Source organism: Orbicella franksi, chromosome 13, assembly GCF_964199315.1.
Source record: "Orbicella franksi chromosome 13, jaOrbFran1.1, whole genome shotgun sequence".
NCBI lineage: Eukaryota > Metazoa > Cnidaria > Anthozoa > Scleractinia > Merulinidae > Orbicella > Orbicella franksi.
The window spans coordinates 3,757,506-3,775,229 of record NC_138157.1 but is presented as its reverse complement, the minus strand read 5'-3'; the positions used below and the strand labels follow the sequence as shown (position 1 = coordinate 3,775,229).

The 17,724-nt window shown below is 41.2% G+C and overlaps 3 protein-coding genes and 1 pseudogene across 4 annotated transcripts in view; 1 reads left to right on the top strand and 3 right to left on the bottom strand.

The window, feature by feature from the left end:
• LOC145466269 (uncharacterized) overlaps positions 1-1,360 on the bottom strand; it is a 48,909-nt gene extending 47,549 nt beyond the window's left edge. The window contains exon 1 of the mRNA XM_081449987.1: positions 1,011-1,360. The gene's annotated coding sequence lies outside the window, so the exon portion shown is untranslated. The remainder of the gene's footprint in view (positions 1-1,010) is intronic.
• A 479-nt stretch (positions 1,361-1,839) lies between these two features.
• LOC145465269 (uncharacterized) lies at positions 1,840-15,843 on the top strand. Of its 2 annotated transcripts, XM_081449047.1 has the most exons (6): positions 1,840-2,324; positions 3,074-3,168; positions 3,972-4,064; positions 4,820-4,942; positions 6,094-6,152; positions 15,481-15,843. In XM_081449047.1, the coding sequence occupies exons 2-6, from the start codon at positions 3,075-3,077 to the stop codon at positions 15,559-15,561; spliced, it is 450 nt and encodes a 149-aa protein (XP_081305173.1). In that variant the 5' UTR covers positions 1,840-2,324; position 3,074; the 3' UTR covers positions 15,562-15,843. The 2 variants fall into 2 exon arrangements, with proteins under 2 accessions (XP_081305173.1, XP_081305174.1); XM_081449048.1 differs by lacking the exon at positions 1,840-2,324 and having other exon boundaries at positions 2,606-3,168.
• Positions 6,166-7,385, bottom strand: LOC145466153 (uncharacterized). The gene is made up of 2 exons (XM_081449917.1): positions 7,217-7,385; positions 6,166-7,017 (listed from the first exon to the last, which is right to left on the bottom strand). The coding sequence occupies exons 1-2, from the start codon at positions 7,383-7,385 to the stop codon at positions 6,479-6,481; spliced, it is 708 nt and encodes a 235-aa protein (XP_081306043.1). The 3' UTR covers positions 6,166-6,478.
• LOC145465249 (uncharacterized) lies at positions 12,280-14,376 on the bottom strand (annotated as a pseudogene).
• Positions 15,844-17,724: the final 1,881 nt, after the last annotated feature.

The following is a 17,724-nucleotide window of genomic DNA, read 5'->3' as shown; positions in this document are numbered from 1 at the left end:
AACTTGCAAGGTAAACACGATCTTATATGTCAGGTAGCAAAAGTGAAAGCTGTAACGTCAGCGCATTCCATGGCTGGCGTAATACTTTTTTTTAGCGTATTTATCATTCCCTTCGAATCCAACGCCTCGATAAAACTAAAAGAAAACATATTTCACACAAAATAAAGAAAACAATATCTGTAAACTTGTCCGTGTATTAATTTTTCAACAGCTTTTCGCGAATAAACATCACAAGTGGCGTAATTCAAAATTTGGCCGAGAGGAAGTTTCGGTCTCCTCACCGCCAAAACTAAAAAAAAATAATAAACCCCGTGCAGAACATAAACCGCGCTCGGCCCATAACCGCGCGGTTAAAAAAGCAGAGATAGCGAGGACATTGACCAAATAAAATGATCACTGTATCAATGAAATGTTTACTTTGTCTAATCCTTGTGCGCGCGCTAAATTGCATTAGCAAGAGCGCGCGCGGAAATTGTGTTTGGCAACCTCAAAGCAGAGAAGCTACACAGAGCGAACAACGAAACTTAGTACAAGGTGAGATATGTGAAGGCTGACGTTGACTAACCTTTACATTGACTGATGGTTAGCCATGGATTATCACGAGACAAACACGAGACATTCTAAAAAGAACTGTTAAATAATGCACAAATTTACCTTCTAAATACTTTTCTCGGTGGCAAGCTACAAAACTGGTGTCTTTTATCTACACCTTAATTTCGGATGACATCAGATAAAAACAAAACTTCGACAAAGTTTTCAATAGCGCCGAATTGTTTATCGGCATTGTGATCTTTCCTAATCTTCCCAGACTGCGATCTTCTCTATTTCGCTCAAGAAAAAAAAAAAAAACTCGGAGACGGCAAACTGAGCTAACGAGCCCTATATGCGAGCGGCGGGCCTACTCCTTTGCTCATTGCCTTTTTGTTCTTTCTCACGGATGTTAGAGCAAGAGACAGGCTGCGTCTCTTACAAAGCCTAGGTTATAATTTCACAAAGAGAAAGATGCTTACCTCACGTTGGGTAGAAAGAACAGCCAAGATGAAGTGGCAGTTTAAACGGAGGGCTGCACTGTTCTGCGCATGTCTCTAAATTAAAATACGTTTCTTCGCTTCAAATCAATGTTACCGCTTTAAAATCCCACGCAGATCTAGTTCAGTAATCACATGCTATAGTTAGTCGTGGCAGAATGAATTTAGTGTTAAACCGTACGATTTATTATACGGTTGATGATTTTCCGGCTATTTGCATGCGAAATTAGGTTACTTGCTTACGGTTGGTTCATAAACAATGAAAAACTGGGCCTGGGCCAAAAAGCGTGCACAGGCGAATAAATAATACAGACATGCGCCGAACCATGAAACCCTCCATTCAATGTCTTTATGGGTCCATAAATACTGAATTATGAATTTACTAGGAGAACAACATAATGAACCGGAAAGTTTGCCAATGTAAAAATGCTCGGGTTTGGTGATTCTTTTCTTGAATGTCCAACGATTATGATCCGAAGATTCCTATGTCACACGAATGTAAAGGAACTAAGGAGAGAAGAGTCAATCATTTTACAGTTATCTGCTGAATTTTAAATTTTCTTCCTCGTATGACGTTATGATATAATTAGTTTGGGTTTCGAGACTAGCGACTTAAATGCTCTGTTTTGCATTTTGTATTTTCCAATTGCCCATAATTCACTCTGTTTGCTCCAAAAAATTTGCTTAAACTACTGTTGTCAAATGCTTTTGGGAGTTCTGCATTTTCCAGCGATAAAAACAACTTGTATTATTGTATTGTAGTATTGTATTGTATTTCCAGCTGAAAATCGAATTTTCTTCTTTTGGCGTGTATGATCGGCTTTTCGTTAAGCTTATCAAGTCATAAATGGTACAATGGCAGTTTCGAAACTCAGTGAAGTGGGAAAGAAAACTTGCCAAAAGCAAGAACGTAAACTTCCTGTTTGCGTCTGTTCCTCCCTCACAATCGTCTTTGATTAACAACGATGCCGGGGTAATTTTGTGGGGTCGAAACTGAACGATGAATTCAAAAGAATGTATTGAACCAGAAATTTCGCTACACCATAAATTGCTGAGAATTTTGTATCCTTTCCTTATAAATCTAACAAATACGATTCGAAGTTTCCTATGGCGCAAGAAAGAGAGGGAAATATGCCATTTTTAATGTAATTGATGTATTTGCTGATGTTGCACTCTGTGTATGACGTCGTGCCGTGTTACTTTCGGTTTCAATATATTTTGAAGGAACGCTTTGGAAAGGCTTCCCTTGCTGTACTAACACATACACGCTGCATTTCGCTTGTCCCGTCAAACAAGGTAACTTCTATTCCCTAAATCATATCAGGTTTTATTTGCAGTTTGTAGATTGTAATTTTGTTTTGTCGTACTCGATGCAAGTCTAAGGTCAACGCCAATCTTTGGGCAAACAATTTTTGGTGAAATATAGATCTTTTCACGTAACGTCATCAGTTTCTAAAATACAAAACTAAAGAGCCACCGAAGTTTTTATCCTCATCAGGCATAAGAGGCGGTAAATTAAGATCTGTTGACAGTTTTACAGCTCAATCGTGTGCTTTGTTTGGAAACCAGCTTATTTTGAATTTCAGAGTTATGGCGATGTGTCGCAAAGCTACGATCGCGATGATTGTCGAACAATATATACTTCTCTCATGATTTTTAGCCGTTTTAGAAGTTAGAGTAGTAGGAAAAGTACTCATGTAAAAGCTTATTTGTTCAGTACAGATGATCAGTCGCCTAGATAGCCAAAGTAAGCTCCAGATGGTTACACTATTTTCCGACCGCCGTATTGGTGCACCTCGGAGGCCTAGTACACACTAACATAGCGTTTCCATATTGGGCTCTGTAAATTTTGGCGAAACATTTCGACGAATATATGAAGTTTGGGAAAACGCAGAGACCTAAACCTTGGAGAAATGTCGTCTTTATTACTTTATTTATTTATTTCGGATAATGATGAAACATTTTGAAATAGATGTTGAAGTGGGTGTCCCATTGTGCTGATCACGATTGTGTTTTGTTGTTACGCATCCTTATCTTATTTGAAGAATGGCATCCAGCACTCAGCACCTGATTTTCATCTACCTCTTAGTCTGTGGTATGCTGTCCGTTGGATTTGAATTCAAGTATCTGAAATATTGCGGTGAGAATCAGTTATTGTCACGGTCAGTTATAATCAGACAGGGTTGTCAAAATAAACAAAATTAAGTTAAAAATTAATCAATTAATGAAATTAATCAATTAATCAATTAATCAATGAAATTAATCAATTAATTCATTAAAAATTAGGTAATTAAAAACTTAAATGCAAAGAGTACTCGACTGCCTTTTTAAAGCTACACTAAAGTCCGAATAATGATCAGCCCTAGGAAAAAATTCATTTTTGCCCCAAAATCACTGAAAGGGATAATTTTACGATTCGGCGCATGTGCAAGCTATGATGTGTCTCACCTAGATCCATTGCTTGGAAGACAATCAGATTTGAGTAGAAAACTTGTGCGACCGGCTGGTCCAGAATTAAACAGTCGGACCAGATAATCAATTTGTACATCGTCCATGAAATTGGGCATTCGTCTTTCTTCTACCTTTAGTATAGCCGTATGGCTACTCCAGAGGCTATTACAAAAGTACAGTCTGTGATTACTGAAACGCATGAGGTAGATATCAAAACGAAAATGTACTTTTTTGTATGGGGTTGGAACATACGAAAGGGCTGCTAATGAGAAATCTCTCCTTTACGTTATTTGTTCGTGACTGACCGCAAAATTCACAAAATAAAAGCAAATTTCCCCGCAAGTCATCTTTACGTTTCTGATTGTTTTATAAACAATGAAGTTGTAGCTAGCACATGTGCCGAGCCGTTGTAGTCATTCGTAGTTGTTTAACGCGTACCTGCTTATTTACTCCCTGTGTAGTTAACAGGATAATCTTCTTATACTTTTACAGGACCGCCAGACAAAACCCTCAAGTACATAATTACGCCATGGCCCAAGATGAAGCCCGGTCAACCAGTAAAGATCACGGTCTCTTTCACACCTGGTAAGTCTGGCATTGTTCTTGGGAATGTCAAAAACGTAACTTCCCAGTTCCGGAAAGAGTCCTTGCTTTATTACCCACAATTACAATTTATTAATCGATATGATCGATGCCGCTCTCTTTAAAAATTTATTTTTATATATATCGCACATCACCAACGGAATCTTTGACTCTGAACTCTGAAACATTTCCTCGGTTGTCTTGAAATACAGATACGAAATGTACTACCAATATATCTAAGGTCCCGTAATCCTTAATCTTTTGTCAAAATTGTCCTCAATATAGACGAGTTGAGGGTAGTTCGTGCGAGGAGTCTATAGTGTGAGAAGAAACTTCTGTCTCGCTTACTTTCCTCTCATGTTGCGTTCAAAGCACAAAGTGATCTCCAATCGCAAATGTTTGCTACCCTTGTCGTACTGTCAGTCCGTTTACATCAGAATCACCATTTTTAAGTTCTGTGAAATGCAGCCGAACCTCTTCTTGAAAGCAAGGACTGGGTTTATCGAGGGTTTAGCTTATGTTGATAGAGATCAGGATAACATTTGGAAAGTAACAAGTTTTGTGTCGAACAAATTCAATTCTAGGCAAGCCTCACCACTAAGTACGGAACAAATACAGGTAATAATGATTTTTTTTGAAGCCGCTAACCGGAAGACTGAACAGAAACAGTACTATATATGCCAAGTTAGTATAAGTAAGTACGTCATGTAATAGTTTTACATCATTGCTAAACTTTTGGCATTCTTCTTGACTAATAGGTGTAGATGTCTTTTCATCAACACTGCAGTACGTAGTAAAAAAGGACGGACACATTCTGTCCAGAGGAACAAATGACATTAAATGCAGTAAAGTGCCCCAAATTTGTAATTTAGCAGCAGGAGGTACGTAGCGTCAAAATCTTTCTTGTGGAGGGGGAATGGGGGAGACGAAGTGTTATTTAACAAATTGACGTCATTTTTTCATGAATCTGTCCTGTTATTGATCATGAATTTTATTATAACATTGTCAAAGTATTTGTGGATCCTCGGAGCGATAGCCAAGTGGATCCGCAGACTACTTTGACAACGTTATAACGAAATTCATTGCCAATAACAGGACAGACGTATGAAAAACTGAAGCCAATTTGATTTTTTACCGTAAAAAAAAAAAAAAATTTAAATTGTCCGCTGACGCTGGTTGCGTCAACATAAATTACAAAGTCGTGTGTCTGTAATGTCGCGTAATGACATTGGAAATTAGCCAATGAGCGTACGGAAATTTCTGCAGTTATTGTAAATATTATATTGACAAGGATGTTCTTGATAGATTTCGACATTCTACCTTTTTTGAAATTTGAATGTCAACAAGCAGTAGTGAACGAAATCCATGTTGGTTGGCGACACTTAGTATCATCAGAAGACGATGATGGTCTTGGTCTCTTTGTAGTATGGTAGCAAGTAAAAATGTTCGATTGCCGGACTTGTTCCCTCTCTCGAGAAAAACTAAATTTGACCCACACGTGCACCTGCAAACATAATTCTATTCTCGTACTTTACATCGCGTTCTCTACCCATCATTAATGGCCTTATAATCTTCATAAGAGTGCTCCCACTCCAGTCACTTGAGGACGGCCCGAAGATTCTGCCAGTTTTAACAACTTATCGAGAGGTGACTGGGTTTACAACCGTGAACTCTAAGGTACTTTAGTTGTAGGATTTTACTCGACCATAGTTAATAGAGGGAAATGTTTATGAAACCTGGCAAAGTTCTTCGTTCTATGTTTTTAATGACTATTTTGGGTTTGACCCTGCACAATGCTGCAAAATACAAAAGGTGGCTATGTGTGCTCATACAACTATCCAATAGAAGCATTGTGATTATGTAATTCATGCATAGCCTAGGAGCATAAAATAGATATACCATAACCTGCTTGCTTGCTTCTTTGATGTTTACCTGGCTTCTTACCCATTTCCGTCTATTAACTATGTCCTGACAAAGTGAGTTTCCAAGAAATCTTATGTTGCTCATTTGTTTTTTGTTTGTTTTCGCATAGAAAGCTATACCTTGTCATACAACTACGACCATATTCCAAATATGCCACTTGGCGTAAAGGTATAGTAATTAATGCCATATTTGCGGAATAAAATATCAGCCAATACTTCTTTTATGCTTTGATATGATAAAGATCATATAAAGACCCGTAATTTTGCTCACGAGATGGTGAAGCGGAAGCTTTGGACACTGGCAAGGGCAACACCAGCCATTCGAGGAAGCGTATTGACATCCTATCACCATCATCATCATCATCATTATCATCATCATTATTATTAGTATTATTATTATTATTATTATTATCATTACTATTATTAGTCTTGCCGCTTTTAACTTATGGTGCCGAGTTCAATCCGTGAGCCTAGGGCAGTCATAAGTCTGCTGGATTACCTGATGGATAGAGTCCTCCTAAGTATGTCAGCAGTTCCAAGCAGAACGGTCTTCTGTAGCTCTGTTATTCTAATATTGCCTGGAATCTTGCCGATGTAGTTTTCTGTTCCCTTATTGACAAGCCCGAAAGCTCCAATGATCACTGGGACAGTTGTTGTTTTCATTCCCCACGTTTTCTCGATTTCAATCTCAAGATCTTTGTACTTTGTGAGTTTTACCATTGTTTTCAAGGAGGTGTTCCTTTCCGTGGGGGTGGACATATCGATAAGCAGACAGGTTCTTTCCTTCTTGTCTTTCACCACTATCTCTGGTCTGTTAGCTTTTATCTCTTTGTCGGTTTTGATTGGCATATCCCAAAGTAAATTCGCTGTTTGGTTTTCTGTCACAGTAGCTGGTTCATGTTCGTAGTGTTTATCTTGTACTTTGATGTTATAGTGTTTGCATATGGTCCAGTGGAGTATTGCTGCAGCTTTATTGCGTCTTTGTATGTACTCTGTCTTGGCAAGTTCAGGGCATCCGGAGACAATGTGGTCAACTGTTTATTGAAATTGCCCGCAGATCCTGCACATTGGGTCGGTGCCATCTTTCAGGATCTTGTTTCGGTAATAGTTGGTCTTAATGCATTGATCTTGGGCAGCAATAATGAAACCTTCTGTTTCTGATTTGAGGCCAGGTGTACTCAGCCAATTGTGGGTTTTGTCTTGGTCTACATCCTTCTCTTCTTGGGTACTGACCATGCAAAGGCTTTTCTTCCCATTTGCTCTTGAGTTGTTTTAAAGCTTGGTGTTTGGCTTTCAGCTTGACCCTTCGGGCATAGGTCGTGGCTGGCTCATTCTCTGCCACTTCAGCTTCTGGTAAGCTGAGTTCTCGCCCGTATTTTGCGGCTTGATGGTGTATGGACATTGTTTTCTTGCTGTGTCCCTCGCAATTTTGAGGAGGTAATCATCTTTGTTGCTGAGATATGTGTTTAGGCCAATTGTAGTTGTTTTGTAGGTAATTTCTAATTGTACAAGACCCCTTCCACCTGCCTTTCTAGGGATATATAACCTGTCTACGTCAGCTTTTGGGTGGTGCATTTTTGCCATCGTCAAGAACTTCCTTTTTTTTCTGTCTAACTTCATAAGTTCTTCCATTTTCCAGTTTATGATGTTGAAACTATAAATGACGACTGCGACAGCAAGAGTGTTGATTGCGCCAATTCTGTTGGTAGCATTAAGTTCGGATTTGAGCACCAGGCGAATTCTACGGTAATGCTCTTTTCGAATTTTCTCTTTCATCTTTGCATGTTGGATCCCATCTCCTTCGTTCACGCAGAGGTATTTGTAGGTGCCTTCCTGCTCGAGGTCTTGTATGGTGGTGCCTGTTGTGTTAGCTTACATGAAGTATTGTTCAAGTTAGTTACGTGCGAGATGCATGTTGGCTATTAAAGATGGCGTCTTGAAGTAAACACGTGTTGCTCACTGAACACTACCGTAAGCCCAAATAACTCGACATGGTGGCAGCGGGAAGTTCCCAATAGCCTTTAAACTGAAGAAGAATCAGACAAAATGGAAATATGGGAGACCAAGGTGCACACGAGGCCGGAATTCAAGCTGAACAACCTCAAGTAGTTGAAGAGCCGAACGAAGCTGGCGCTCACGCCGCACAACCAGCCTCACAACCACAAGTCGCCGCAGCTGTACAGCAGCCCATGGTTCAACAAATACCCATGGCGAGTTACCAAGTTCCACCACCTGAAAAGTTCTACTTCGAACCCGAAGAATGGTCCCGTTGGATCAAGCGTTTCGAACGATTTCGAAAAGCGACTGGTCTCGACCAAAAGGACGGCGAGAGCCAAGTGAATACTTTGATTTATTCGATGGGCGAAGAAGCTGACGATATCGTAGTGTCATTCGGACTGATAACTGAAGAAGCAAAGCAGTACAACGTGGTGAAAGGCAAGTTTGAAGCTCATTTTGTGGTAAAGAGAAACGTAATATTTGAAAGAGCCAAGTTCAACCTGAGAAGTCAACAAAATGGTGAGTCAGTGGATAATTTCATAACAGATTTGTATTGTCTTGCTGAATACTGCGAATTTGGAACACTAAGAGACGATCTCATCCGAGATAGAATCGTGGTAGGGATAAAAGACAAGAAGCTCTCTGAACAACTGCAACTGGATTCCAAGCTGACTTTAGAGAAAGTAATTACAAAAACCAGGCAGTCGGAGACAGTTAAGAAGCAGCAAACGTTCCTACAGGAAACCAAACCTGACCCACCACCAGCTCATGTTGACCGTTTATCCAAAGGAAAGGGAAAAGATTCTAAAGAAGATATGAAGAAGAAAAAGAAACCACACAAGTCTAAAAATGGGAAGACTCCTGAAGCGCAATGTTCAAGGTGCATGGGTCAACTACAACCAGAGACTATGTCCAGCCAGAGAATCGAAATGTAACAAGTGCTCCAAAGTAGGACATTGGGCGAAGGCCTGCAGATCTCAATCAGACAAGAGAGTGGGTGAAGTGAATTTTCCTGGGAGACAAGAAGAAGGAGAGTTCTTCCTAGGTGAACTCACTGAACTATCTGCTGCCCAAAGAAGTACAGAAGATTCATGGAAAGCTAAAGTTTCATTGAATGGACTGCAAGCAGAATTTAAATTGGTGACCGGTGCGGATGTAACAGTAATTCCACCTAGCCTGTATCACAGTTTGCAACCAGTTCCATCACTTAGCAGGACCACCAGGCTACTCATGGGTCCATGTAAACAGAAACTGAGCTGTCTAGGAACTTTCATAGCAGAGTTGCAAGTGCAAGATAGGATTGCTAAGGAGCAAGTGTATGTAATAGAAGATTTGGAGCGACCTTTGCTAAGAAGAAAGCCAGCTGAACTTCTAAAGCTGATAAGCAGACTTGACAGCCTGAGCAGTGATGACTACAAGAGTAAAGTGGCAGACAAGTACCCCAAGTTGTTCGAAGGACTAGGTGTCATGAAGGACAGTTACCGTATCACACTCAAAGAGGATGCTAAACCTTTCCAAGTGTCAGTTCCAAGGAAAGTACCCTTCCCCTTGTATCAGAAAACAAAAGAAGAGTTAGACAGGATGTTGGAGACAGGAGTCATATGCAGATTTGACCAACCCACTGATTGGTGCGCTCCTGTGGTGGTGACCCCGAAGAGCAATGGCAAGGTCAGGGTCTGCGTCGACCTAAGCAAGCTGAATGAGTACGTCAAGAGGGAGAACCATCCACTTCCAGCAGTAGACACAACTCTCGGAGGATTGGCAGGTTCCAGAGTGTTCTCTAAACTTGACGCGAACTCAGGATTCTGGCAGATAAAGCTAGCGTGGGAATCAAGACCACTGACAACATTCATCACTCCATGAGGCCGTTTCTGTTTCAATGTGTTGCCCTTTGGAATCAGTTCTGGTTCTGAGAAATTCCAGAAGAATATGTGTCAGATCCTCCAGGGATTAGATGGCGTGGAATGCAACATAGATGACGTTTTAGTCCATGGCAAAGATGAGACTGAACACGATCAAAGGTTAGAAGCAGTACTCAAGCGTCTGGTTGAAGCTGGCGTGACACTCAACCTAGACAAATGCCAGTTCAGCACAGACAGAGTCAAGTTCCTTGGACACGTTATAAGCTTCAGTGGAAGTGAGGCAGATCCCGAAAAGCTACAAGCAATTGCAGACCTACCGCCACCTGCGGAACGTGCAAGAAGTGAGGACATTTCTTGGCATGGTGAACCAACTAAGCAAGTTTTCCGAGCACCTTGCTGACAAGACAAAGGGCATCAGAGACCTTCTTCACAAAGGGAACCAATGGACTGGGGAAGTGACCAACAGAAAGCATTTGAGCAGATCAAATCTGGCCTCACACGAGCTCCAGTACTGGCTTTGTACGATCCAAACAAGGAAACCAAAGTGGCAGCTAATGCTTCATCCTTTGGCCTAGGTGGGGTAATTCTTCAACTCCAACCTGACAACTCCTGGCGACCAGTCTCATTCATATCGCGAGCGATGACGCCCACTGAAACCAGATATGCACAAATCGAAAAAGAAGCCCTAGCGCTCACATGGGCATGCGAACGATCCTGGGAGTACAATGTGGGAAAATCAATCTCCGTGGAAACAGACCATAAACCCCTGGTGCCACTCCTGAGTACTCACACACTAGATCAACTTCCACCTAGAATTCAAAGATTTAGAATGCGACTGATGAGATTCCACTTCAAGGAGATCAAGCATGTTCCTGGAAAGAAGATGTACATAGCCGATGCGCTTTCAAGACTCCAACCCCGAAGCCAAACAGTGAAGTCAACAATTGACGATGACAAAATGAATGCACACATTGGAAGAGTGATCTCATCACTGCCTGCCTCAGACGCACGATTACAGCAGATCATGGAAGCACAGGAGGAGAATCCTGTCTGCAGGCAGATCAAAGTGTACTGCTGTGAGGGATGGCCTGACAAGTATTCATTAAACGATGCAAGGAAACCTTATTGGTCAAACAGGGGTGAACTGTCTGTGGTGCAGAACATTCTGCTCAAAGCATCCAGGATCGTGATCCCTTCTTCCATGCGTCTTGAGATACTGGATAAGATCCACGAAGGACAACTGGGAATCACTAAGTGTCGTGAGCGGGCCAAAAACTCTGTCTGGTGGCCAGGACTCAGCCGAGAAATCCAGGATCTGGTGTAACAATGCAGAGTTTGCGCTCTTCAAAGGGACAACACGCCTGAACCGCTTATCACGACACCCTTACCTGACCGTCCCTGGCAAATCGTAGCCACAGATCTCTTCGAGCTGAAAGGTGTTGACTACCTTATTGTTATAGACTACTTCTCAAGATACGTGGAAGTAGCAGCCATGCAGAAGACTACAAAGTCAAGTGAGGTCATTAGAGCACTTAAGTCGATATTTGCAAGACTCGGGATCCCAGAGCAAGTGCGATCTGACAATGGTCCTCAGTTTGCAGTGCAGAATTCTCTTACTTTGCCAAGGAATGGGGATTCAAGCATAGCACTAGTAGTCCTCCAAGCAAATGGAGAAGTTGAGCGCGGAGTTAGAACTGTGAAGAATCTTCTAACAAAGGAAAAAGACCCTGCTAAAGCATTACTAGCCCATCGTTCAACACCACTAGCGTGCAAGTTCTCTCCTGCCCAGTTGCTGATGGGAAGGCAGATTAGGAACAGCGTTCCGTTATTCCACACCCAGCTGAACCCACAGTGGCCTGACTTGGATAACCTGCGTGCACGAGAAAGCATGAGCAAATTGAAGCAGGAAACAGTGTTCAACACCAGGCACAAAGCCAAGCCCTTGCCTTCAATTGGACCGGATACTGAAGTTTTCGCCAAGGACCTTCAGCGGTCAGGAAAAGTCATTGAAGCAGCATCAACACCTCAGTCGTATAAAGTTGAAACACCGACCAGCACGATAAGAAGAAACCGTATTCTCCTTACTCCACTGCCAAATCAGCAGGAGCAACTTGAGCGACCGACACCAATGGTGAACCAAGTTCCCGCGGAGGACGAAGTGGCAACACCTGTTCGGAAGGACATTCCTGCTACAAAGGGAGACATTCAAGTACCCCCTGTAACACCCATTCTTGCTACTAGGCCTAAGAGAATTATAAAACCATCGCTGAAAGTTAGAAAGAATCTAGGTTTAGTCTGAGATGACGCTGTGTTATAAGATTCCATATTGTTTGTCAGTCTTCTCATGCTCAGTTCGTTCCCTAGATACTCTTGAACAATGGGGGGAGATGTTGTGTTAGCTTACATGAAGTATTGTTCAAGTTAGTTACGTGCGAGATGCATGTTGGTTATTAAAGATGGCGTCTTGAAGTAAACACGTGTTGTTCACTGAAGACTACCGTAAGACCAAATAACTCGACAGTGCTAACATTGAATTCGATGTTTTCGGTTTTCGCCAGTTTGCCTGGTTTGAATGTAGCTTTGGCGAACTTGTCAAGCCAAAATTCCATTCTTATATCATTCTTTGTTGATGAGAAGTTGGTCCTTACAGCCGTAGCTCCCTTTTCTGCAACCTTTTTTTGTTCGGATGGAAGTAAGTTGTAATTCACAAGATGGCTGTAACATCTAGCTGACAAGATTGATGTTAAGATCTTGTAATTTGTAGGAAGACAAGTGATGGGCCTGTAGTTTTTGGGGTTTGCCGTGTCCTCGGTTTTTGGAAGGAGGTAAGTGATACCAGTTGTTAGCCAGTTTGGGCATTTCTCTGGGTTTTCGATGCAGATGTTGTAGGCATTAGTCAAATCTTCGTGTAAGACTGTCAGATGTTTAATCCAGAAGTTTGCTATTCCATCAATCCCAGGAGCTTTCCAGTTGCTGGATTTTTTTAATAGCAGATGTTGTTTCAGCAATGGATATTTCCAGCCATTCCTGAGTGGGCGTTTGTTGGTTTTCATTCTCTATTTGTTTTATCCACTCTGCTCTCTCATTGTGACGCTTTTCTTTCTCCCAGATATTAGCCCAGAAGTTCTCAAGAACGTCTTTCCCGGGTGGCTCGGAGATTTCGATAGTCTTTTTCCCAAGTTCACGATAGAATCCTTTGGTGTTTTCTTTGAACATTTTGTTCGGGGAGTAAAACTTTCGTCTTTTCTCAAAGCCCCTAATTCTCTGGGATTTAGCTAATAGCTGTTGTTTCAGTTTTTCCGTGACAGGTGGGATGTCGTCGTTGGATTTGAACTTATATTTTCTCATGAGAGCTCTTCTTTTCTTCTCCTTAGCACGTCTTCCTTGGAGGATTTCAGCTAGGATTGAGATCTCTCCACGTATTTTTTGGACGTCTTTCTCGATTCGTCTTTTCCACATAGGCACTTTTGGTTTTTTTTGAGTTTTTGATCTTACTTTGATGCCTAGGGTGTCACAGACTACTGACGCAGAAGTGTAGAATAGTTCATTCACTTCGGTAAGAGACAGTTTCTGCCCCTTTTTGGCCTTAATTAGGTTGATGGCCTTATTTGCTGTTTCTAAGACTTCCTTTGCCTGTCTTGTATGCTTTTTTTTTGGTATAGGTGGTCGTTCAGTTATGTTTGTCTCTTTCACAATCTCCCACTTCCTCAAAATTTCTTCCATCGTTGCAGCTTCATCTCCATCATTGGTGTGTTGAGGGGTCTCCGGCACGTTGAGATCATTTAGTTGTTCTTTATCATTATGGACAGCTACCTCATCACTCGCCACGGGGGCATTATCTTCCACAGCTACAGCAGAGGGATTGCCTTCATGACGGCTATTGTTCTCGGTACAGTCTGTCTTGTCAGTCACTTTGTCTTTGATGGCTTGAATTTCCATGTCTGTCAGTCTTTTCTTGTTCATGATGTCCCGTCTGGTGTTTGCCAGTTTATTTTGAGTTCGCCAGATATTGTATGCATCTGTTGTGACTGATGCATTGGGCTTAGCTAGAGCTTTAAAGTATACTTCCATCACTTCCATATACTCCTCCCTGGTCCATTTACTTCTTGTTTCTCTTTGGCGATTTACAGTAGGTGCATTTTGAGGGCCTCTTTGAGGAATATCCTCGGCGTGGTAGTCCTCATCTGCTTGTTGGGCGGAGTTTGTTCCAGCAGCATATTTTTCAACCCCAGCCTGGTTCCCTACTGAGGGACGCGGTCCTTGTTTACCCGCGCGACGACCCGGATGCGGTATGAAAAATTGTCATTATTACTTGTCTTGTTTTAACAATTTATTGTGTTGGTTTTTGTTCAGAGTGGCCTTCTCCTAGTTGGGCTGGCTACCAAGTCTAGCGAGCCCCAACTACCCGTTTGTTGTAACTCTAACAGGGGTGGCTTTGGGGTTACTGATGCTTGCCAAAGACACCACCCCAGACTATGGTGGGCGGGAACGTCCATGTTCCCGAAGTAGGCTAAGGCACCAGCCTGTCCTACCCCAGTGTCCATTATTATTATTATTATTATTATTATTATTATTATTATTATTATTATTATCATTTAGATCGTTTTTTTAGATCGTTTTGTGTTTTTATCCAACGAGTTATTTTAAAGTAACGTCAATTTTTTTTTTTCACGGTTAATGTTTTTAATGCATTATATGTATGTACATATTATAATGTAGTATAATTTTAAATTATAATCCATAAAATAATTTCGCTCGCGTGCGATTGGTCTAAACACGTCGCGTGACCGAATATTCCCCAGCTAAAACTGGGGAATATCTGAAAATAATTCCCTCATTTTCAAAACTGCGCGTGTTGCTAAAAAGATTTGAAAGATAATAAACACAATAGCCTCCATTTTGCGCTAAATATCCTCGAAGCTCACAGTTTTCCGAGAGCTAGTCTCTCGGAAAACTGTTCGCTTCTCGGAACAGATAATCTCCGCGGACAAATATCCTAGCATATTTTCGCGTCAAATGAAGGCTATTATTTATGTAGTTCTTAAAGCGCTAGTGATCATTACATACAAGTGTACACGTAATGCGGACTAAGTCTTCCAGTTTGAAAACGATTTGTCAATTTTCGTCCTATAAAAAAAGTTTGGAAACAATTGTTTCGCTGCTTGGTACCAGTATACAAAATCAATTATGTTACTCAGAATTTATGTTCTTGGATGGAAAAATGATTGTTCAATATTTTGATAATCGCGTTCTGATGTGGAAGGAGGGATGGCGCAGTGGTGAGGGCGCTCGCCTCCAACCAATGTGACTCGTGCTCGATTTCGACCCGGTGCTCTATGTGGGTTGAGATTGTTTTTGGTTCTCGCCTTGCTCCGAGGGTGTTTCACTGGGTATGCAGTTTTCCTTCCTTCTGAAAAACCAACTTTTACAACTTTTATAATTCGATCAGGTAAGAGGACACGCGTGAAAACCAGCTAGGGCTCAAGTGGCTTTCTCTAAATAGATATTATAATTTTAAACCCCGCAGAGTTTTACTAATAACGCACCACGAGTTATATCACGACAAGCACCGTATCTCTCTGTTACTGAAACAGCTTCTAACCTGTCTTTGGTATTGTGTTTTTTACAACTTATCAGGGAGCTTTGTATGCCAAAGGTGAACTCTACAATCAAGATCAAGTCATGTGGTTCTGTGTGGAGGCAGAAGGAGTTATTTAAATAAACAATAACTGCAATAGCAACCGAGAACCAAGTGCAAGAACCAAAGGAATAAAATAAAATAAAATGGTGTTATGTTAAGGGAGCCTCAAGTTATTGGGTTCCCAAGTCACCGCTGAAATCAGTGAGTATAATGTAATTTTTGCAATATCCAAATGGTCATTAAAACTCAACCTTGCTCGGTATGGGTCTGAAAATTGATGTTCTGCCTATTTAAAACACGCTCTTTTCAGTACTGAAATTCATTTAGCTGTAGATATAAGTCTAGAAATTATCGGTCACGTGATTAACTGCTGCAAAGGCCTATTACCACGTAAGTGCACTGAACGCATAAAAAAGGTGTTAAAAGGACTTGGAATAAGTCTAGTGGACTTTTCAAATAGAACAAGAAAACAGGTACTTTATCTAGAATAAGAAAACAAGTACTCTTAGTCCTCGGTCAAAGACTTTTACAGATACAAATAACTTATGGCAATGGAAACAAATTTCGCACACAGTTACGTTTCAACGTCCTGAACATTTTAAAGTAAAATTGGTGCTTCTGACAGGTCACGTGACATGTCACGTGACATTAAGGGAAAAATAGCCATTGTTTGAACAATTGGTAGCGGTTTTTAGTAATATCATCCATCAAAAACGCGTTTAGGTGCAGGTCAATTATCTCTATCCTGTCACGTTTGGAATGACCGTCCCTATTTTCGCTAAACATCTTATAGGGTCAAAGGTCGTTTTTTTAAAAAAAAAATGTCTACTTTTGATGATTTATATCTTCTGAAAACGAGATCAAAGAAGATCATTCCAAACGTAGCAAGGTAGATGATTTAGATTCCAATCGAAAACACTCAATATTGATCAACAGAATGAAAATTCGCCACCAATTCGCCGATTTACCAAATATTTCAACAAAATGATCACGGGACACGTCACGTGATCAAAATAATATATGTGATAAGCATGTACTAAGCATGTGCCTCTCCAGCAAGGTCCCCTTGTCAACACGGAACATGCAATGTTAAACAACTGAGCAAAGTGCCCAGCCACACGGTCAAAATCAACGTTATTTAGAACTGAAAACTCAAGTTTAGGTAAATGAAGGTGTCGGTAAAAGACACCCTACCCTCCTCGGTCCTTTGACAGCTGACCACCAACAGTCCACCAGCGGAAAGGCCAGTGCCTGGGCCAAATCCCCAGCCCGGCCCCGATGGAGATTCTCCACAGGCGCGTTCAACTTGATCAGATGGAGCTACTTTGGCGGTTACAACTTTGAAAACGACAGTTGAGGCTTTACTTCTACTGATATCCGGCCAACAGCTCTTTTAAGGAAAACGACTATCGTATTTACTCGAATAAGCGCCGCGGCCCTTATTTAATTTTCGTGTCTCCGGTGCCGTGCTTATTCGAGGGCGGCGCTTATTTAAAAGGCTCATACCACAAAGACAAAACATTTTGATTGCACAATTTAATTTACTTCATGAGTATTTTTCATGGCTTACAGGCTTGAAGCTAAAGTAAGTTTTGGCTTGTATAACAGTCGCGTGAATACTTTAATTTTCTGCAGGTTTTCAATAACGCTTCACTCGATGTCAATGTCCTGACTGTAGCTGAAAGTTCACAAGATCTAACACAGCGATTACAGTGTATTTTTATCATCTTATGTAAAAACTCGAATAAGCGCTTATTCGAGGGCGACGCTTATTAACCTTTCCACCCAATGTGCGACGCTTAATCGGGGGCGGCACTTAATCGGGGGCGGCGCTTATTCGAGTAAATACGGTATCGTTTCCATCAATGAGCTATTTTTACCCATGAACTGCACTTTGAAGCGATAGTTTTGAACGAAAGAATGAACGAACGAACGAACGAACGAACGAATGAATGAATGAATAAATGAATGATCTTGTTAACTCTTACTTCATAAACATTGGAAAGGAGCTAGCTGAAAAATTCCCTGCAACCGATGAAAAGTGTTAGTTCGTGTACAGAATTACCCCTACTATACAGGACTTGGAGGTTAACATCAATAAGCTCAAGAGTGATCTTAAGAGCCTTAAACCTAACAAAGCTTCTGGCCCTGATGGTATTTCGTCTCGTAGTTTAACAGTTACGGGATCATCGGTTTCAGATGGCATGTTAACGGTTTTTTATCACAGTATGGCTTTGTCC